This window comes from Chlorocebus sabaeus, chromosome 23, assembly GCF_047675955.1.
Source record: "Chlorocebus sabaeus isolate Y175 chromosome 23, mChlSab1.0.hap1, whole genome shotgun sequence".
Classification (NCBI taxonomy): Eukaryota; Metazoa; Chordata; class Mammalia; order Primates; family Cercopithecidae; genus Chlorocebus; species Chlorocebus sabaeus.
Window position 1 is genome coordinate 12,675,654 of NC_132926.1, and position 23,467 is coordinate 12,699,120.

General features: G+C 42.7%; 1 protein-coding gene across 3 annotated transcripts in view; it reads right to left on the reverse strand.

Annotated features, from left to right (window-relative positions):
• Positions 1-23,467, reverse strand: part of DOCK2 (dedicator of cytokinesis 2) — a 433,393-nt gene that overhangs the window by 347,524 nt on the left and 62,402 nt on the right. For all 3 annotated transcript variants that reach the window (XM_008015269.3, XM_073010528.1, XM_008015268.3), the window contains exons 14-22: positions 21,546-21,670; positions 15,691-15,789; positions 11,943-12,015; positions 11,727-11,830; positions 9,742-9,925; positions 9,495-9,592; positions 7,671-7,760; positions 6,502-6,602; positions 5,185-5,319 (exon numbers count right to left, since the gene is read on the reverse strand). In XM_008015269.3, coding sequence (XP_008013460.2) covers positions 5,185-5,319; positions 6,502-6,602; positions 7,671-7,760; positions 9,495-9,592; positions 9,742-9,925; positions 11,727-11,830; positions 11,943-12,015; positions 15,691-15,789; positions 21,546-21,670 — 1,009 coding nt within the window. The remainder of the gene's footprint in view (positions 1-5,184; positions 5,320-6,501; positions 6,603-7,670; positions 7,761-9,494; positions 9,593-9,741; positions 9,926-11,726; positions 11,831-11,942; positions 12,016-15,690; positions 15,790-21,545; positions 21,671-23,467) is intronic.

Here is a 23,467-nt window from a genome sequence, read left to right on the forward strand (position 1 = left end):
AATGTAAATGATGAGTTAATGGGTGCAGCACACCAACATGGCACATGTATACCTATGTAACAAACGTGCATTTTGTGCACATGTACCCTACAACTTAAGGTATACTTTTAAAAAGGAAAAATAAATAAATAAACAGCTCATGCATATGCACAATTTCATGTTATAATCACGCAACTCACTTAACAGTTGACAAACCACTTTCACATATGTTCATGAGAAAGGCTGTTTAGCTTTCCCTGAGCACTGCAGCAATTCATAAAATAAATAATAAATTAAAGAGAAGTCACCGTTTGATGATATCCTTTTGGTGACAGTTTTCTCTTTCATCCTGATCTGATGCCAAGCTAACGCTATCATAAAATAGTTCCATTAACTGCAATTGTTCAGTTTACTAAGCCATTACTGTCTTCAAAAAGTGAAATTATATTCAAAACCAAAAAGAGGCTTACACAGAAATAAATGGCATTAACATGCAAACAAATTACCTGCAGAAGAAACAGGAATCGCAATGTCACAGACATTTCAGCTCATGCTCGGCATAAACAGATTATTACATTTTAATATTTATTCATACATGAACAATAAAAACAAATCACACTGGCAAGTACCTCTGAGTTAAATTCATATTTGTTTCAAAAGGCAGAGGCTTCTGTGCTCCCTCTGACTGCAAGCTACCTTGACTTGCCCTGAGCTTTATTCAGACAGTCTTGCTGCCTAACATATTCATGACCTGGAGGGTAAACTACTATATAATATTTACATAGGAAGAAACTAAGCTGGTGGGAGGGGATAAGGTAGAGGTTGATTGGTAGGGTGGCACGGAATAAAGAAATATGCAAATAAGAAAAAAAACAGAAGGCAAAAGTAAGTACCAGAAAGCTGGTGTCTGGGTTCTGGACATTGATGCTGAAGGCAGTTAGAGAAAGGGCAATCATGTCTGGCCCTGGGTGAGGGGAGCTAGACTGGAGGTGTCACTGAGCTGCGAATCATGCTCCTAAGACGCCCTTGTTAATGCAGTGGCAGCTCCAGTGCAGGCCAGTGGAACTGTGCACACCAGGGCAGGTTTTCTCGGCTCTCGGGGGTAGGGAGCGGAATGAAGCTTCCAGGTAGTGAAGCTCCCATCAGGACACAGTGCAATTCTTCCCTCCCGAACCAGTGCCTTGTTTCCAAGGAGTGTGAGCTCACCTGGCCTGTCCTATGTCAACTTTTCTTTATTCATTCCCTGGGGATGAAGATAAAGTCACAGTTGCCTGGATACCTTCACTATAACAGCAAGGATGCCTTTCCTGACCATGCCTGCTCCCGCTCATGTTGTGGTTGCTGTTGTTGTTGTTGTTGTTGTTGTTGTTGTTTGCTGAATTCCTCCTGAACTCAGGGATGGTACCATGCTTCCTAGCACTGAAACCCAAGCAGCCGTGTGCCTCTCAGCAGCCACGGATGTCGCTCAGTACATCCACCCCTCCAGGCAGCGTCGCCCTCCCTCAGGACAGCCCCTCAACATGGCCAGCCGGACTTCACACTTGCATGGCCCAGAAAAAATGACCAGGTTCTCCCATTTGCTTCATCAGATGAGGCAGAGTGCAAAGCCTCATTATGCTGTATTTCTTAGCTGTGTGATCGTTGAGCTTGAATCTAAGCCTCAGTCTCCTTCTTTGTGAAAGGGGGCTATAAATGGTGTCCAACTTCATACTTAATGAGCTCTTACTGTGTCCTAGTTGCCTTAGTGTACCACGGTGTATAAAACAGTCAAAGGTTCCTGTCCTGACAGAGCTGACATTCTAGCAAGAAAGGGACAGTCAACAAAAGCATGATTATTTTATAGTATGCCATGTTTAGTTCTATGGGGAGAAAAAAAGACCAAAAGGAAGAGAGAAATCAGCAGTGCACGGGACAGGGGTTGCAATTTTAAATAGGGTAGTGAAGGAAATGTTTGAGCAAAGATATAAAAATGGTGAGGGAGTCAACAAACGGATCTGGGGAAGAGTGCAAAGGCCTTTAAGTAAGGAAGGAGCTTGAGCCACAGCAAGTCCAGTGTGGCTGGCACAAACTGAGTGAGGAGTAGTAGGAGACAAAGTCAGAAAATGGGCTCCTCTGTAGAATTTTTGTGGAGACTGCTGAAGATGATACGTGAATAACCATGTATACTGGCTATGTGACCAGCACTGCACTAAGTAAGTACCTTACATCCATTGGGCTCACTTAGTCTGTACAACAACCCTGCATGTTAGGTACTATTATGACTGTGTTACATACGAGGAAACTGAGTTTTAGGTAGATTAAATAATTTGCCCAAAGTTGTAAATGCTAGTAAATGTAATGGCAAGATTCCAACTCAGAATTCACACCCAAGCAGCCTTGGCTCTAGAGACTGTGCCTTTCACCTCTGAGCTGGAAGTTTATCATAAGCAAATGAGCTGGGGCTGGGGCTGGTGAAGGAGGAGTTTGTGGAAGGCAGAAGATCGGGGTTAAATGGAGATGGGGGAGGAAGCAAGACCCAAATAAGCAGGTCTGTAATAAGAGCAGAAGGCAGGATGCAAAGAAAAGCCAAGCATAGCAAGCAGAGGCCAGAGACCTGGGCACCACAGCTGCTCTGGCCAGAGAGGCCTGACTACACTCAGAGGAAATAAGAGCAACACACACAATCAGGACTACCCAGTGAGGGCTAGCAGTAGACTAAGGTGAATTCCTGGGGCCAGAAGAGTCCCACACTGTGGTCCTCAAAAAGCACAGACACCTGGTAAAAGTTATCCCTGCCTCCAGAGAAATAAACAGTAGAAATCCTATACTTAGGATAGTATAAGTAGTAAGTCAAATTTTAAGCTTGAATCAAGACCCTGGAATTTCTTCTTAATAATTTAAATCTGAGTTTTTGAAAAAAGCACCCTTGCTGTTTCTCCTAAGTGAAAACATGATACCAGCTAACATTTATTAAATGTATGAAATAAGTACCAGATATTGCATGGAGCACTTTGTACCCATAATCTCATTTCATCATTGAAACACAATGAACTGGTTTATCCCCATTTATAGATGAGGATGCTGAGGCTCAGAGAGGCTGATTCAATCACTAACCCCAGTACTTATAGGGGCAGAGATACCACTCTACCCAATGTCTGTCCTGCATGAACATCTGCTCATAACTATTACTCCATGCTGCCCCCTGCACTCTAGCCTGGGGCAGCATGAGGATCTGTGAGGAGCAGAGACAAGTGGGAGCAACTCCTGTTGCAGCACCGTGTTCTGGTTCTTCTCTCTTTTAGAGAGTTATCCTAACTCTGCAGTCTGATTCTCTGTGCCTGTCAGTAGGACAGGGAGCTGCTTAGTGTCCATCACATGGAACAGGGAAGCATGGTCTGCTCCAAACTTTGTGTAATTCCACAAGCTCAGAAACCTTGGGGATCTGCACAGCTAGTAGTCTGAGCTTCAGGCACTGCAAGAGGCTTTGTAAAGAAGCTCAGTCCTTGAAAATGGAAGGAAAAAATGGAAGAAAAGAAGGAATGGAGGGAGGAAGGAAGGGAGGGAAAAGGGAAGAAATACAGGAGAGGCGAGAAGCAATAAAATAAATACACCAAAAGGAAGAACTGAAGAAAATCTCTGATAAGTAGAAAAGACATATTCTTCTTATAGATAAAACATTCTCACTTGGAAGATGGGGTAAGATATCCTTGACTTTTAAGCTGTAACTACAATGTCTGAATTCTTGAACTCCTCCAAGAAAATCACTCTTAGACTCACTGGAGTCTCCTATTGGTTTTCCCAAATCACTGACAAGTATCTCTCAAACCTAGAAGAATACACAACTCAGACTTGACTAAATGACAAGCCACAGGAATCTGAAACAGACACTTCACTTTCAGAATGACCTAAGTGCATTTGTTCTGTGGCATGGTTCAAGACACTCACATCTTTCTATTCATCACCTGAAATCTCAAAGAATGTGTTAAGAGAATCCCAGATGATTGCCTGTTTCAGGTGCACTGTCAAGTATAAAGCTTTAACAGCCCATCCATTGTCATGATCATAATCACAATGATGGTCTTTTTTTTTTTTTTTTAAGAGTCAGGGTCTTGCTTTGTTGCATAGGCTAATTGAAGTTTGTTTTGAGAAGTCATCTCTCCAACATAACAAGTCCACACCATAAGTGACTGACCTGACCATGACTCCAGGAATGCACACGTGACCACAACTACACAAGACCCAAGACAGTTCCTGACATAGGATTTTGCCAGGACAACATGGAACGTCGAGTTGCTTCCACTGGTAGAATGTAAACTTGAGGATTCTAGTGGCCTCTGCATTGGAAAACTTGCCTCATAAGACAATCAACAAAAAGAAGCAGAGTCCAGATCTAGACAGACAAAGACTATCCCAACAACACTGAGCATCTGGACTCAGCCATGCCTGAGGCCGACTACACCCTTGGTTTTTCAATGATGTGAAATAAAGTCTCCTTTCTCCCTAAGTCAGTTTCAGTTGAGTGTTCTTTGTTTGCACTAAGAATCCAGACAACACTCTCCTTGAATGTTTTTCTTATTTTCCATCACACACAACAAACCTGATCACACACAAACAATCTTCTATCTAACTTTACCCTATGGCCAGGATGAACATGAATTGTTCTTTTGTAGATTGCATTTGAATGCCTTCATCTCCAAAGCCCTTCAAAAAGGCAGCTGGCCTCTGTGATACTGACCATCAAAATCTTCTAAGGTACTCTAATGCATCAGTTCACTTTTTGGCTACTAGGATCTCAAGGACAGACAGGTCAACTGCAAATACCAGCTTACCGGCCACGTATAACCTACAAGAGCCACATAAACGTCAAACTCCCTGAGTTCTGCCCTTCCTGCTCCCAGGCCCTCTAATCTTGAATATAGATTCCTGGAAAATGTTCACCGTATTTCAAATCAAATGAAGAATGTTAGATGAAACACAGAAGAGCCTCAAATCACATTTACTGGATAAAACATAACTCTGCAACATGTTAAGATTTCTTTTTTTTTCCAAATGAACTTAGAGGTACGATTATTACATATTCATTACTCTCTAGGTTGGATTCTTGAGCTGTTTTTGATCGACAGCTGGTTATAATTTTTTAAACGAGTTTCTCCTACAGTAAAAATACTGTTGTATCCCAGAGGAATTGCAGAGCTAATCAATCACTCTTACATAACAAGTACTCACTGTGAAAATAATGTCCTCGACCGAACAATGAACTTGAACACATATTCCAAAGCCTTCAGCGTTCTTAAGATTGGCTCACATTGCTCCCCTCTGCTGGAGGTATCCAAGTAAGTCTTCAGCACTGTCATCAATTTCCTGAATAAGAGATAATATTTTCTAAATACATCTCTTTCATCATGGTAATTAGTTTGCTCAGTAAATTATAAGGCATTCAATCAAAGGTTAAAGGTGGTAGTAGAGCCAAGCTCACTTACTCGTCTGTAAGCATAAAAATAATTCTGCATAAAAATTATATTTATTACAGGGAATTAATAAGTATTTCCTGCTCATAAAAAGCCAGCAATGAAAAAGATAGGGAGGAAAAAAAAATCTTTTGACTAGGAAAACTAGTCACAATCAGGCTACAAGTGGGAATAATGGGGAATAATGGTGGCAATAATGTCTTTTTTTCCAGCTTTTTCTTTCTATAGAACATGTTCTTGTAATATCACAGAACTCTAAGTGTGCTTAGGAACTTTCTATGTTTCTTCTTTACCATAGGGCAGACTTCAAATTACTTGGCCTGCCTTTCAAGACCCGTCCACAATCTGGTCCCCACCAAACTCCCCAGCATCAACTATCTCTCACCCTCTCCCTACACCCAAGCCAGACTGAGCTACTTGGCACGTGCACTTTCTTCTCTGTAGCCCTTTTTTTTTTTTCTTTCTTTCTTCCTTTTTTTTTTTTTTTTTTTTTTTTTTTGAGATGAGTCTTACTCTGTCACCCAGGCTGGAGTGCAGTGGTGTGATCTCTGCTCACTGCAATCTCCATCTCCCTGGTTCAAGTGATTCTCCTGCCTCAGCCTCCTGAGTAGCTGGGATTACAGGCTCCCACCACCATGCTCAGCTAATTTTTGTATTTTTAGTAGAGACAGGGTTTCACCATGTTGGCCAGCCTGGTCTCCAACTCCTGACCTCAGGTGATCTGCCTAGCTTGGCCTCCCAAAGTGCTGGAATTACAGGCGTGAGCCACCATGCCTGGTCTTCTCTGTAGCCTTTAAGTCCTGGTGTCCACTCAAGAAATGAGAACACACAAGCTGAACGGATGAATAAGCAGTTCCAGGTACCACTGCAACCATAAGGCATTCATCCAAACCTATGAGTATTCCACATTTTTAATGATATCCAAATAACCCAAGCATAGGTTAGATTTTGTTAGAGAATGGACAGCTCACACAGATTAGTGACAAAAGAAAATTACTCAAGTTCTTGTGCCCTAGGCATCCTGGCAGGGCAAGAAGGTAGTAGACAAGAAGTCCCCAGGTACACAATTACTTACTTGTAAGCCAAGGTTGCACTGAAATGCTGTTGGATGTAAGCCTCCAGAACAGTGTTGAAATGCTGAAATTTCCGGTCTGCAATGAGTCCTATTATGTAAATCTGAGGAAGATGCAAGGCAGCAGTATTTTCAGGGCAAACCCAGGGCAGGAAGCCATCTTTACCTGGCATAATTTAACCCCCATTAAAATCCTTTGCCCAGGAATTAGCTCAGTAATACATAATGAGTCCTCTTTATTAAAGTAGCATCTTCCCCAAAAAAGCGTTTCATGAAGTGTGCTGCAGGGTGTTCTAAGATGAAAAGGATTTCATGGTCAAATAAGTTTTGAGAAATGTCAGGTTATCATTATCAGACTGTCTTCCTTATTGCAAAACGTTTTAGAATCTTTAATATACTTATGTACATTGTGCATCTCTAAAAGGGTCATGCAACATTCAACACTTCCCCAAATTAATTAATCAAAGCACATATTTGTCATGAAACATCTTTTCTGAGAGATAGCATTCTAGGGTACTCTCTGAGGAAGCACTTGATTAAGCCACCGTTGTCTCTCAGTAACCTCTTTAAAAATGCAAATATCCATGACACGAAGGGTTAACAAATAAAAACTTTGTTGGGCACTGATTCCCTAATGCAGATGTTTCTTATGTTTACTTTGAGAAAACACTGAGAAAATCTGAGTTGAGATAGGGAGAGGACAAAAAGACCATAGGGGAGGACTAAGAAGATCTGGATGGTATAGCACCATGAAAAGTTCTGGGTGGGTAGGAGAAATCTAATGATTAGCGAGTTGGAGGAAATGGGGAGAAAAAGGTGAAAGGAAAGCTAGGAAACATTTTGGGTGCTTTACAACCTAGCCAGGGACCAGCTCCCAACATTGATGGAAAGCAGAGGCAATCATTTACAGTATCCAGCCTCATGTACCTTCAGCCAGCATCAATCTGACATCAGCATTTAAAATTCCCCTTTAACCCACCATGCCTCATGCTTTCAAATGAATTGGCAAGAAGCAAAAGGAAAGCAGCTCATTATTGGTCTTGTTGCCAAACATTACAACACCTCCAAAGAATTCATGAAAAAGGCCATGAGGGCCACGAGTTCTCAGTATTTTCACAGTAAGGCACACATTAATGCCTGTTGTCACTAGACACTTTTCCCCTCTCTCTTACCAAGGCATCAAAGACGAGGATGTCATATTCATCACTTTGAGAATGCTCCATCATGATGTTGAAGAGGGCGTCCAGAGTATCCTGGAGAAACTGGAAGAAATAACAAAGGTTACACTATTTCAGAAACAAGACACAGTGCAGGTGACCCAGCAATCCCACTCCTGAGTGTCTACAAGAGAATGAGAGCACACATCCACCACATGTCATGCTCAAAAGGTCTACAGTAGTTTTACTCATGACAGTCAGAAGTTCGAGGAACCCAACTGCCCATCAACAGCAGAATGGATGCACAGATGGTGGCATTTTCACACTAGAGAATACTACACAGCTGGACTAAAGTGCAAACTACTTCCACAGGCAGCAACGAGGATGATTCTCACAAGCATTATATTTAGTAAAATACATGAGGCAGAGAAAGTACACTCTTCACTACTCCATTCTTATGAAATTCGAGAGTAGGCAAAAACCCATCGACGATGATGGTAGACAGGACAGTGATTACCCCAGGGGACTACTGGCTGAGAAGGGGTAAGAGGGAATCTACTATAATGCTAAAAATGGCCTGTATCTTCTTCTGGGTGGTGAGTACACATGGTGTGTACGTGTGTAAAAATCCATTATGCTATACTCTTAAGATAACTGCTCTGAATCTATTTCATCATATGTATATCATATTTAAATAACAAACTTTAAAAAAAAAAAAAGAATGCAAGAGGAAGACAACAAAAGTCTCATTTCTTCCATGACTTCTCCAAGCTACCAAAAGGTTATAGACTTTATAAGTGGTGTCTTGGGGAGTTACTCTGCCATTGCTGAACGAGGTAGATGGGAAGTGGTATACATTTACGGCATCTGGAAATTCTACCACTGCTTCTCCAGGTAGAGGCAATTAAATAAAACTTGATTTTCCTCCCTCCTAAGGGATGGGTCAATATTTCCTATAATCCCTCAAAACACATAGCTGCCATATAAAGATGTTTAATCTTGGAATTTCTAACTGTATCATGGAAACAAGATCTCCAGGACCATTGGGAAACACTTGTCCCAATTCATAAGGCTGGAGAGAAGGGTTGCTTTAATTAGATTTGCACTTCAGACACTTTCTATTCTCCACTACCATGTGGATGCAATAATACATCTGACATTTGCATTGTTTTCTGCTTATTTCACTTAAAATGTAAGCCCTGATGTCTTTCCCTTTCTCATCTTTAATACATAATGCTCTCCAAGCAGCAGAAACCAAGAATACTTTTTATTTCTAACAATGATGTGTGGGTAGTACTAAGAGATCATACTACTATATATATATATACACACACACACATATGTATGTCACACACATACATACATATATATGCATATACATATATATCAACATATGACAACAAAAATAATAATTACCATTTATTGAACTTTGTTTTATATGCTTTGGTTTAATTGTTGTGTACTATGTGTAAGAGACTATTGAGTAAGTTTTAAATATTATCACCTTGAATGTTCATAACAGCCCTGAGAACTATGTCACATTTATATTATCACATAAAGTTGGCAAGTGGGAGAGCTGGGATTTACACCCAGGCTCATCTATTTCCAGAGATTGAGCATAACCATTGTTTTCTGGCACCCAACATTCAGTGCCATTGAACCAAGTCACTCCCCTGGATTTCCCAATAAAGATTCCTCAAGGCAACTTAGGAGAATGTGTCCCATTGTTGGAAGAAAAGTTTCCCCATGTCCTTCAATACCTTGTTTCTCCCCTGAAGCCACCCACATGGAGAGTTCTGTCACTAGTGTAAGAATACAAACAAAATGAACCCCACTGACCTTCACCACTTCCTCTCCATCCACAATCTTCAACTTTTCTAAATTCTCCTGTAGCAGTTGAGGCTTCATACGCCACTTCAGCAAACCCAGCAAGCCCACTAAAATAGAGTCCAGACATTCAGAAGTATCATTACTGGCCTAACTGTCCATATCAGGACCTTCTTGGGCCTGCAAGCACATGCATATGCGCACGCACACACGGACACACACACTCCCCACAGACACAATTCTTGATGACCCCCATTACCATTCTGAGTGAGCTTTGTGGAGCACACCAGGGTGGAAATGGAGAACACATCCCGGGAGCTGACAGAAAGCCCCCCAACGCTGCTGGAGCTCCTGCTCAGTGTGGCCCCCTTATTTTCCACATGGTGTCGATAAGAAGGAAGGGTCAGGTATGCACTGGCATCCTCCATCTTCTTGCTGTCCCCCTGGAAAAAACACTTGGTTACTGTCCCAAGCCAAGGCTTCACATCCAATGCTACACAGAGTTTACAGCAGATAAATTAGACACTGTGAAGTGAAGAGAGTCATAAAGAGTGAAGAAAATCATCAGAGATGCAATAGACATTGGCTTGTGTGGCATGGCTGTTTTTCCACAATACAGGTAAGAATTCAAAGACATATTAATGGAAAGGGGGTTGATCCACTAGGTGAAAGCTCTCCGAACTTCATTAATGGCAAAATAAAAATGGAATCGAAAATTCCCAGACAGTCCATTTTAATTCATCCTTTTTTGAGATCATAATATATGCTCACCAGCAAAATAAGGAATCTAGCTTAAAGAGGAATTTAATGGCAAAGGCACTAAGTAAGAATGTGCTGGGATCTGGACCCTGTTTTGCCATTCACAGGTCTATGCTTTCTTGAATACATTATTTTGCCCCTTGGTGTCTCATTTTATTTTTCATTAGTAAACTGAAGATAATCATCATCCCTACTTCCTAGAATACCTGAGCAAATAATATAGAATAATGCATACAGAATGTATAGCAGAGTGATAGGCACATAAGTGCCTTGGCATGCTAAAATGAATGACTAGAGGTAGGCATTACAGAAGATAATATTTATTTTACTCCACACCAGGAGTGGTACCAAGTGTTTTATATGCCTTGGTTCATTTCATTTAAGCCTTGTAACAATCATATGAAGCAGATACTATTATTATCCTCAGTCAAGGAAACCGGGACCTAATGGGGGTAAAAGAAAATTGACTGCAACTGGGCCTCTGACCCCAAGGAGTTCACATTCTGTCAGGGAAGAAGGGCTTTCAAGCCAAGAACTCTTTGTGTGATAAATGAGAAAACAGAGGCTGTACAGAAGAAAGGAGGTTTTCTGGGAAAGTCAGAGAGACTCAGAGAAGTGTACAAGAGTACCATGAGATGAAGCCTTGATGAGGCTGTGTTTGCCATGCATCCCACAGGCAAAAGGGCAATTTCAGCCTACAAGGCTAAGAAAGCCAAGGGCAATGGTGTGATCCATGTGCTGGCTACTCAACCTTGCCCTACCTCACAGCCATACACTTGCCTCCAGCCAGGTGCTAGTAGATGTATTCTGTTGTCATAAGAGGGCATGTGGGAAAGCAGCAGGTAAAACCAGACTAACAGTTCTCCACGTCTCAAAAACAGTACAAGTCTCATAATGTAAAAATAAAAATAGTGGACATCTGCACTCCCTTTATAGTTTAGATGGCCCTTTTGTATGGGTCATCCTAGTGGGTTGTCATAAATATTGCCATAACTGCTTAAGAAAAAAGAAACTGAGACTCAGGAAGACATGTGAGATGAGTACAGGCTTAATCAGCAGCAACACGATCAGGACCGCAGGTTTTAATATTTTTCCATTAGCTACAATGCAGCATCTCTCAAATGTTTATTGTACGTCCTCTACACATGCCACAGAGGTCCTTACAGAATCAAGAGTACATAACAGTCATAACGATAACCTTTCTGTACATAACAATAACCTTTTCCATGTATTGAGTTCTTCCATGTACTCATCATTGCCATGTTTACATGCGCTGTCTCATAATTCTCACAATTATTCACAGAGGGCACAAAGATGAGGAAGCAGAGGCCCAAAGAAGTCAAGATTTTGTAAGAGGTCACAAAGTTGGTAAACCCTGGTGTGTGTGATTCTGGGGTCCCTGCTGTTGACCACTAAGCAATTTTGCCATCACCCTCTTGCTTCCTGCACCCCCCTTAGTGCAGAGCTCCTTCCAACTCATGGTACCTTGAGGACAACCAAGTCATGGAATCCATCATGTAGAGTAGTCCCATCTTCTTTCATCAGCTTCACATAGGACATGGCAAAGTTCTTTTCTCCTTTATCTTTAGCTGGAAATAGCATTGTGGGGTCAAGAAAGAAAATGATACATGGGCCACCCAGCTATTCCATTCTTCTCCCCTTAGAGGGAGGTGCAGAGATGCCATTCAGTATGGTACTCACATTCCAGAGATGACCGATGTCGAAACATGAATCGCAGATGGATCCTCTGCATGTCTTCAATAGGGACAGCCACCTCAACAGACAGAAACCAGAGCTCAGAACACAATGAGTTAAAGGGCCCTCCCCACTGCACCCCCACTCTTCCACGGCAGCCTGACCATTTAACTGAGAGAGCTGCCTGCTGATTTACAACCCATCCATCGAGCCTGATGAACTGTAAATAAATTACATAAGAACTAGCTATGAAGAGAAAATAAAGTACCAAATGTAATCCATTTGGCAAATTGCATTCCCAGCCAATGAAAAGAAGTCTGTAAATTATAGTGAGGAAAAATGAGTCTCCCCAAATTGATATAAAAGTCACATAACTTTAGCACAGGATTTGATGCACTGCAAACTACACAATGCACATTTTCCTTACACACTCCAGGAGTTCTGGCAATTGCAGCAGGGCTTAGCAAATTAACAATGGTTGTTGGGGGGTTGCTTGAGGATTCTCATTTATGCAAATTAATAAAAATGCTTTAATCTGATAATATTTGGAAAAATCCTAGGGCTCATCTCACCCTTGATTGGACACATGTCCAGATGCTTTTGATTCCAAGGACACTAAGCTAAGACAACCACCCACTGGTCACCTGGGCATCCCTGTCCAGTGAATGGCCCACTGGCATCACTGATTTTGATGCTTTCAGCCTGGCTCTGTGCAGGCCACCTCCCAAAGTCTCACAGCTGCTCTGCAATCTGAGATTCAGGCCAATGCAGAGAAGCTTAGCTACCTGAGAAAAGGACACTGATTTTAAAAAGGAACATAATTTGTACTGTACAGATGCCTATTAAATGCCAAAACAAACGTATACTTGGGGGAACTTTCTGTTGCAGAAAATGAGAATTGAGCCTGAGGAGGTCCACCATCCTGTCCATGTTTCAGGCAGAGCAAAGGAACTGAGGGCCTCACGGGTAACTGCAGTCCAATTCATCCTTTCCCTGCGTGTTGAATGTTCACTAGAAACTATAATCATGTGGGGTGCTGGTCATGCTGATACAAGGCAGAGTCCTCACACTCAAAGAGTTCATGGTCCCATGTTACACAAGGGGCAATGTGTAACAGCCCTGTGACAAGGGCTAGCAAGGAGATATAACCAAGGTACAAGAGAGAACAGAGAAGAGAAACCCAACGTGGTACATCAACTTTCTGACCTCAGAGTTGACAGGGTCATCAATTTGAAGGCAGTGGGTATGAGGAGACACGCTGAGGAAAGTAATAACATGTGTAACAAGTGGAGAACTGCTGGGGTTTGAATAGCTATCACTGAAAAGGAAGTCATGTGTACATCTTGTGTTTGGAGAGAGAGCCCAGGGGGAATAAAGAATGCTGCTAATGATAAGGCAGAGATATTTGAAGCTATGATCAAGCTTCAGTGTTCACTGAATTGATTCCACATCCTTATTCCAATGCAGGTTATTCCTTTCTGCTTAGTGTGACGATCTGGTAATGTGAATATTTGTGGTTAATGTCACTTCTGTCAAGGAATTATCCCAAAAGGGCATCTTTCAGGCATTATGCAGCCTGTGATGGGCTCACATTGGCTTGCAAGCTCTGCCACTCCTCACCGCTGAGTAGAACAGCGCAGCTTGATGAAATGGGCACCACCCACAAGAGGACTATTTGACAATTCCATTTTGGTTACATCCTGCACCAAGGAAGGGTGATCAAGGGAACCAGGGTGCTCACCCACCAGGCCTCCATTTCCACTGGCTGACAATACCACCAGACACACGCTAGGGGGTCATTTCAGATTCAGAGAGGTGCCTCCAAGGACCCTAAGACTACAGATGGTGACTTCTGCTATAACCTAGAGTCAAAGAAGTTCTTTCTGTCACCCTGTGCCCCTCCAATATGTTCATGACTGGCTTCAGAATTTAGCTAGATATTTCATGAAGATAAACATAATATATTCTCATATGTTGTTTACAATCACATTGATCCATCAAGCCGCCCACCTGCTTTGGTTAAAACAAGGAATTTCTAAAATATGTTCAACAGAATCCTAACCCCAGGATATGACGCTAGGAAAAAGGAAAATGCTCTGTAGTCAATGAGTTTTGGGATGTGCTCTACATCCTTATTTCCTTTTGCAGATCTGCAGAGCACATTTACATCTCAAGGGCTCTAAGAACTTGACATAAGGAAGCCTTTAACTTCTATATTTGTTCTCAAGTTTCTCACATTTGATAAGGAAATGTTATTTTAATACATTTAATGTATGATTTTTTTTTTCCCCCTGAGACGGAGTCTTACTCTGTTGCCTAGGCTGGAGTGCAGTGGTGCAATCTCAGCTCACTACAACCTCCTCCTCCCAGGTTCAAGTGATTCTTGTGCCTCGGCCTCCTGAGTAGCTGGAACTACAGGCCCATGCAATCATGCGCGACTTATTTACTTATGTATTTATTTATGTATTTATTTTTAGTAGAGACAGAGTTTCACCATGTTGGCCAGGCTCGTCTCGAGCTCATGACCTCAGGTGATCCACCCACCTCAGCCTCCCAAAGTGCTGGGATTACAGGCATGAGCCACTGCACCTAGCCTGAAATGTCATTTTAATAAAAGACCACTTAGTATTCCACAGAACATTTTGTGGGGAGATGCCATATGAGAAGGACCTGGAGGGAGACTTCATCAGATATCTGAAACAACGATATCTCTCCTCTGCCTTCTCCCCCCAACTACACAGAGAGGTGCAAAGCTGCCTGCCACTACCAATTAGACTGCCTTGTAGAGGGGTGGGTAAAAAAAACAGGCAAGGGTCAAGTGTTTGAAGGGCATCTTGAAGGAATGTAAAATCTAGTTCAGTTTTGCAGACTGAGATAACTGCCAAGTATAATCAGGAGTTGTATTAACTGAATAAGTACTCTCGTCCAAGGACTTGTCTGACAGTGTTATGTATATTAAATCCTTTCACTTCCACAGTCAACCTATTGCTCCCATTTTACAGATGAGGAAACCAGGGCACAGAGCAGGTGAATGACTTGCCCAAGGTCACACCACTGGTGAGCATTAAGGCTGGAACACGAACCCAGACTCTCTGGGTCTAGGGTCCATGTGCAGAACTGCCTTGCTCGCCTGCTCTCATTAAAAGGAAGAAGGCTGGGCACGGTGGCTCATGCCCATAATCCCAGCACTTTGGGAAGCCAAGGTGGGCAGATCACTTGAGGTCAGGAGTTTGAGACCAGCCTGGCCAACAAGGTGAAACCCCGTCTCTACTAAAAACACAAAAATTAGCCTGGTGTGGTGGCGCACGCTTGTAATCCCAGCTACTCAAGGGGCTGAGACAGGAGAATCACTTGAACCCGGGAGACAGAGTTTGCAGTGAGCAGAGATGGTAACACTGTACTCTAGCCTGGGCAACAAAGTGAGAATCTGTCTCAAAAAAAAAAAAAAAATGCTAATTGCTCCAGTCAGTATTCTGCTCCCTTAGGTTGCAGTGATGGGCACAGACCCAGAGCCAGACTGCTCAGGTTTGAATCCCAGCTCTGATGTTTCCTAGCAGTGTGGTCGTGGTCAGGCTACTTACCTGTTCTGTGCCAGTTTCCTCAACTATAAAATGAAGGAAATATTAGTACAAACCTCACATGGCTGTTGTAAGCAATACATAAATTATTTAAATAAAGCACTTAAAACAGTGCCTGGTTCATGGTAAGAACCAGACATGTGTTCGCATCTATTATTATTATTATTAATTATTACCTTGACTGTTTCCATCCAGCGCGGCTGTTTGACTTGATAGTACACGACGGAGCGATACTCATTCATGGGCTTGTCCCCTGCTCCCATGCAAATTGCATTCTGACCCAAGAAAGACAAAGTGAGAGAAAACACTACAGAATTGCCATTTTCTGTGCTTGTGCAGGTTTGGTCCCTAAGCCACCACCAGCCTTAGGAACTGGGTCAACCCTGCCTTCCCTAGCCCTCATGCCAGGTGCCCATAATGACTCCTTCTCTATTATAGATTTATACAGGAGCGCCCCAGCCACCAGAATGACAGGCGCTTAACTACAGAAATTTCATTACTTCCATTCTGGAAACCACTGGAGTGCACCAGGGCATTGATGTGAGTGCCTTATTGTAAGTGATAACCAGGCTTGGAGTTACTGCACACTGCCAGTCTTATTAATCCTATTTGTTTCCTGAATGTGAATGTGCACAAAGTTTACAAACAGGCTCAGATAAGCCAAGCAGCAACTCTTCCTGATAAATTTCCGCAGCTAACACATCAGGGCGGTGGGCAGTGCTGGGCAAAAGGAGAGAGCATGGGCTTCATTGAGACTCCTGAGCACCTGCCTTAGAGAACAAGTCTGGAGCGAGGGGTTTCGGGGAGGAGGCTCAGTTCAGGCCACGATAATGGAACATCTTCTGGGTACTCCATGCTGAGCACTGGGGTATGGGAATGGCTCAGATATTGAACCTGACGTGAGCTCACAGTTTAGTGCAGGAAACATTAGGGAACACATCATGACAGCAATGCAACATGATGACAGACACATGTACACATGACTGTCGGGCACAGAGGAAGGACACAAGGACAGGGGAGGGAGGAATCAGGGAAGATTTTTTGGAAGCAATGACAGTTGGAATCAAGACAGTTGGAATGACTTGGAATCTTGAAGAAAGATTCCAAGTTGGCTCAGAGCAGAAATGTGGGAGAGGCTTTCTGAGCAGAGAGTGAGCACAGAGCACACATGCCCAATTGGGACATTTATTCTTTGCCATAAAAATCACCCTCAGAGGTTCAGAAAGGAGCTAACAAGGAATGATCTCCTAGTCGCATATAACAATGCCTAATTCTATGTTCATTGCAGTCCTTTGGCCCCCAAACAAGATCCAAGCTAGGATTATCCAGAAGGGGCCCTAAGGATGGTTTTTATACCAGGCCAAACAGTTTTCAATCCTCAGATTGCCAGATTCGTAAGATTTGGTTCTGGAGCCCCAGCCCCTGCAATTGCAAACTGTGTGCCTCTCGGTATGTTGATGGCGAGTCATGCCTCTCACAAGATTCCATCAGATTCTCCCGCAGATGACCCTCCGCAGGCTGCATCACCAGAGCTGGCCACATACAGACACTCCGTGAGCCCTGGTGAACCCCGGAAGACTTGCCCTTCGCACTGGAAATCTCCCTGTGCGCTTCCGAGGTATGGAAAAGGAATGAGCTCAGTTTCAATATTGACTGACAGCACTTGCAGCCAAATCGATCCATTTGAAAACAGAATACGCAGTAGTCCTTTCAGAATGTATCTTTAAAAGAAAAAAAAGCGTAACCAATGAACCAGAACTGAGTGAAGACACACAACTCTCTTGTTTTTCCATGGGATGAAGCCTTCCAGAACTTCCGGAGGCACTAAGCCAAAAACATGCTTTCAAAGTCTTTCTAACCATTTAGAGTGGGTTTTGTGTCCGGCATCACGCTAAGCCCTGTACACACGCCACCTCACTTAATTCAGTCCTCATAACCACCTCTGATACTTACTGTTGGCATCCCCATTTCATAGCTGGGTAAACTGAGGCCCTGAGCGATTAAGCCACTTGCCCAAAAAGTGGCAAAGCCAAGACTACATCACAGACCCTCTAAGTACTCATCCAGTGTTCCTTCTATAAGAACCTAGATGCCTTCCAGCCTACAAAGATTTATATCTGGTGACATTTATGGGCTTCGAGCTTCTGTATTTACAGTAAATCCCATGTAGCTTACAAAATCAGAAACTACACATATATCTCTGGTGAAAGTAAAACTGCTGTATGGCAGGCAACCGAATCTCACAAAACTGTACTGATGATGAAAATTTTTGATTACCTAAGGCTGGAGAAAAAAGTCTCAGTACCAGTCAGAGAAAAGCCAGAGATAGTGCCCTAGCCCTCAACACTTCAGAGAGAAAATAGTGTTGGGAAGTGCACCCAGACAGCATTGTGACCAGGGACTGAGCCCAGTTCGAGGGAAAATATGGAATGGTATATATCTCAAATCACACTGTTCCATCATTTTCTACATTGCCTATCTCCATGGCCCCCAATTAACAGTGAGAGCCCTTCATAGGTGTGGGAGACTTCAGGTCAGTAGAAGAAAATCTGAATAAGGATCAGGAAGCCTGGAGGCTTTCATGTTGGCTTGGCCTTGGAAGAAACATCTCTGCAGGAGAAAATCCAGGCTCCTAACACATGCCCTGTTTACTTGGTAGGAATCAGGTGAGAACGACATGATCCCAGGGAGGTGAACATACTTTAGGAAAGACAGTGTTCTCCTCTCACAAGACCACATCATGGGAAGATGCTAATTAGCATTCCTAAGGTGGGAATCAGGCCAGGAGTTCAGTATACCCTTCTAATAGTAATAGCTACATTTAATGAACACTTATTATGTAGATTACCTCATCTGATATTCACAAGAGCAAAGTGCCATTGCTGGTCCTATTTTCAGACACTCTCAGGCATAGAGAGGTTATGTAACTGCCTCAACGTCCTCTTACTAATTCAGGCTGAGCTGGGCTTTGCACCTGGCTGTCTGGCCCCAGGGGTCATGGTCTTAACCACTATCCCATATTTCCCCTATCCCCTGCCTCCACCGCCTCAAGCTGGTTGGTCTCAGAAGAACAGAGGTTTCTTGGCCCAGCATCTGAGCCTTTCTCTTTTACCAGAACTTGCTTCTGGTTGGATTGCCTGTTTGACTCCCTCAGGTCCCTCAGAGGGCTTCACCCTGCACTTGTCCCCTTCTCTGAATGTGACTCTCCTTCCTGTGCTGGGTACTTACTGCATACCAGGTGCCTTATACCTACAGTGTGTTTTGTTTGTTTGTTGAGAAAGGGTCTCACTTTGTCGCCCAGGCTGGAGTGGCTGGGGCACGATCTCAGCTCACTGCAACCTCTGCCTCCAGGGTTCAAGCAATTCTCGTGCCTCAACCTCCCGAGTAGCTGGGATTACAGGTGCCTGCCACTGCATTCAGCTAATTTTTGTATTTTCAGTAGAGAGGAGGTTTCACCTTCTTGGCCAGGCTGATCTCAAACTCCTGACCTCAAGTGATCTGCCTTCCTTGGCCTCCCAAAGTGCTGGGATTACATACAGGTGTGAGCTGCTGTGCCGGCAGCATGGTTTTTTTCTTTAATTTTTTAATTTTAATTTTATAATTTTTAATTTTTGTGGGCACATTGTGTGTGTGTGTGTGTGTGTGTGTGTGTGTGTGTGTGTGTGTATAGAGTAAATGAGATGTTCTGATACAAGTATACAATGCATAATAATCCCATCATGGAAATGGGGATCCATGTCCTCAAGCGTTTATCCTTTGTGTTACAAACAATCCAATCATACACTTTCAGTTGTTTTAACACCCACTCTTTTGTTTAACCTGCAACCCCATGAGAAGAGGTTGTTATTTCTTTTTACACATGAATACACTTGCCTAAGATTACACAGCTAATAAGAAGGGAGGTTGCAATTTGAACCCTGTCTGCCTGACCCCAGAGCCTACCCCATTAACTTCTCTGTATGACCCCTCCTGAGCAAGGCCCTTGACACCCCAAGGGGAGCCATGGGCAGGCCTAACCTCCTCTGCCCTCTGGTCCTGCCCTGCCAAAGACGGTGTGCACGCACCTACAGCAGGAGGAGAAATCAATATTTCTAAAGGGGACCATTCTCACAGGAGCCCGCCAATATCAAACAGAAGTGTTTGAATGTGCTGCCTGACACTTAATTAGGCGGTAATATTTATTTCTGCAAATAAAGAAAGAAAAGTCTCCCACAGGCTTCCTAAGCAATTTTCAATAGTCAGTCAACTGAACTCCCTCAGAATTTCCCTAACAGAGGAAACCACAAATTATCACCATGCCCCACCATTCGTTTCCATGCCAGGCCCCAGAATCCCTGCTTATCTACTCATCTTTGATAAGTGCATCTGCTCAGCCTGCTCAGAGTGACTTGAAAGAGTGACAAAAGTGGAAGAAAGAATGGTTCAGACCGGAGATAAGATGGCTGCTTGCCTGTCAACTGTGTCTTTTAATTTGTCCTTTGGCAGCATCGAAGGTAAGTGTATCAATGTTTCAAAAATGAAGCTGAGGTTAAAAAAGTTCTCCAACAGGTAAGTTGGATAAAAGTAACTTCAAAGTGATGATCACTACATTTGGGAATTGCAATTTCCCTTTCAGATAAAAACCCTCTGCTCCTTTATGCTCCTTGGAGCCAAGGGTTTCTCACTTATTTTATTTTTTGGAAAAGTTTCAGATTCCAACAAAAGGGGGATGCGTTCAGTGCTTAGATTTTGTTCAAATAGATACTAATTAACATGACCAGTCTTTAGGAACAAAAAGGCAACTGTGAGGATTTCTTTACATTTAAAAAATGATTATGAATCTTCCCAAATTTGTCAGCAGTGGTTATTAGCCTCATTTTTTAAAATGAGAAATAAATTGGAGAATTTTGTTACACATACAGGCATTGTAGTGAAGTGTCTCAGAGGGCCTGGAACCAGTCACACCCCATCTCTGCCATACGCTAACGTTATGGCTTTGGGCGAGTTATTGTAAGTGACAAACGTTTTGTTTCCCTATCTGTAAAATGGGGCATAATAAAGGAAATGTGTCATACTATCACACAGCCTGATACTTGGTAATTCCCCTGTGAATGTTAGTTATTCTTGGGTACAAAGTATCAATCTGATCTCCAAGCCCCACGGACAGAACTGATGCCTCTTCCATCTTCACACCCCCTCTCTGATGAACACGCCCGCCCTACTTGGCTATTTGATCACTCACAGTGGCCTAAGAGGAATATTCGCCCATGCTAAAACTTCTCCTGAGAGCTGATTTTCTTTTCAGCTAACTACTCTGAAAGGAGAAATTGAGAAACAAAACCCTCCTACGCACTGGGCACGGCACTGACAACCTTAAAGGAAATACAAGCAAACAAATATAAACACACATGACAAATATTGGACAGGACAGATGCTGTATAAATATAGAAATGCGCTTTGCATTCCTGAATACACCCGGCTAGCTCTCTGGAGGCCAATTTACGAATAAGGCTTTCCACCAGCATTTCTAGCTGAGCGCTGGGGAGTTAGATTAAGTGTTGAGAATGTCTGCTTTGAGCACATCCTGAGCCTCCACACCAGCCCAAGGCACTGTATTGATCCTCTTTCTTACCATGGACTTTTCCTGAATAAACCAGCTCAGGTTTCCACGAGAACATTTTAACTGCAGAAAGCTAACCTATAAGCTGAGACCAAGCAAAAATACATACATATATGTATGCATACATACATACATGTATACATACATGCATGCATCTATATGCATGTATACATACATACATATGTAGAAGAAGGAGTTGTGAAAGGAAAGGAACAGACATTGAAAAACTGCTTTGGTGTAAGGAAATATCACAAGGTCTTATTACGGAACACTGTGCTAACCGAGCTCAAAAGGTGTAGATCACATTATTCAACACCATCCCAAAGGCACCTGGCATTTAGACAACAGAATCACAGAGAGGAAAAGTACATCTTTACAAGCAGAGGCCCCCAAGGGGGACCCTGTCACCCAGAGCAGAAGCGAGTCCCTTACGGGCAGCGTTTTGCCATCCTCCGCGCACACACACATGATGACTTCCACATTCCTCTGTGTGGTCTTGTTGTACTTGTCAAAGTCACCTTGTAAGAGAGTAATGTAGATGTCGTTCCTGACATCCCCTGAGGCATAAGGAGAGAGACAAGAGTTAGCGTGGATTGCAGCAGGAGAGACGCTAACTAGAGGGGATGGAGGGTGAGAAGAAGCTCCCCCACCCGGATTGCTATTAATTAAAATCAGAACTGCTTAAAGAAAGCATTTTTCCCTCATCAGGGAGGCTGGAGAAGTAGGTAACAAGGGGATGAAGAGATGCTAGGAAATCAGTTGTAAAAAGGGAAGTAGGGACACTCAAAATTGGCCATGTTTTTCTCAACATTAAAAATTATTTAATTTTCATCCTCTAGTGACACCTTCTGGGAAGGCAAAGCAAAACTCCAATTGAATTGATCCTGTCCCATGAAAACAACCAAACATCTGCCGATGTTTTACTGTATAGGAGTAGAACAGAGCAACTTTCCATGTGTCCTAGGGACACAGGGTTAGGAAGGAGCTGCAGAGGATCTTCGGGAAGGGAGGCAAGAAAAATAGAAAATCCGCGAGACACAGGTAGCCCATGCCTGGAATCCCAGCACTTTGGGAGGTCAAAGCAGGCAGATCGCCTGAGCTCAGGAGTTCAAAACCAGCCTGGGTGACATGGCGAAAGCCTGTGTCTATCAAAAATACAAAAAAATTAGATGAGTGTGGTGGCACATGCCTGTGGTCCCAGCTGCTCAGGAGGCTGAGGTAGGAGTATTGCTTGAGCCTGGGAGGCAGAGGTTGCAGTGAACCAAGGTCACACCAGTGTACTGTGCACTCCAGCCTGAGTAACAGAGCCAAACCCCATCTCAAAAAAAAAAAAAAAAAAAAAAAGGAATAGAAAATCCTACAAGGGGATACACAAGTAATTGAAGTCTCAGGTAAAGCATGGACAAATAAATGACAGCACAGGCCCTAGGAGACCACCACCAGAAAAATGTGGAAAGAAAAGGCAAGTCAGCAAGAGCCATCGTGAACAGAAGTCCAAGACACAGGTTTAAGACACAAAAGAGAAGTTTCAAAAGAGTATTACTATTGTCAAAAGACAAAATTACAACAAATTTAGTTTAAAGACCTCACTTGGCTCTATTGCAATTCTAGAATCGGGTAATGCTTCATTCCATAAAATAGAATCAGTGTTCCAAAGAGCTGAGCAGAAGAGGTTGGCTTTATAGACAGAGAAGGCCCGAAGGAAGTAGAAGCAAGACAGAGTGAATTGGTTATTTCAAAGGTATTGCTCTCATAAGGATGAAACAGGGAAACAGAAAAATAGAAAAGTAACTGATTGGTTAACATCAGGTTACTTCAGATTACCCTTTGCTGTGAGGATTAAAGCAAAGGGAACTTTGTTATGCCCATTGAAAACTGAAAATGGCCTGTCTGGAAAATAGGCTGTTTCTCTTTCTCTCTTTTCTTTCTTTTTCTTTTTCTTTTCTCTCTCTCTCTCTCTCCCCCCCCTCTATCTCTCCCCACTCTCCCAATTTCTTGCAAGATCAGATAACAATTTAGTTTAGGTTTGGTGACATAAAACTTTAGCATGGCTGACTCTGTTTTGATTTTCAGTCTGGTGTGTTGGGGGCTGGTGCAGGAACTTAGTCTAAAACAATGCCCTCCTATAATTTTTGTTTAATATTATATAAACTTATTTTTTTAAATTACACATTTGAAAATGTAGTGGCTACTTCTGGAGATAAAGATATGAAGGAGTTTTTAACATTTCACTTTATACCTTTTCATGCCATTTGAATATTTTACAATGAACACGAATTCCTATGGTAATATTAAAAAAAAAAAAAAGCTTAAAAATATAAGAGAATGACAATATTCTCCCAGAAAGAGTGGAA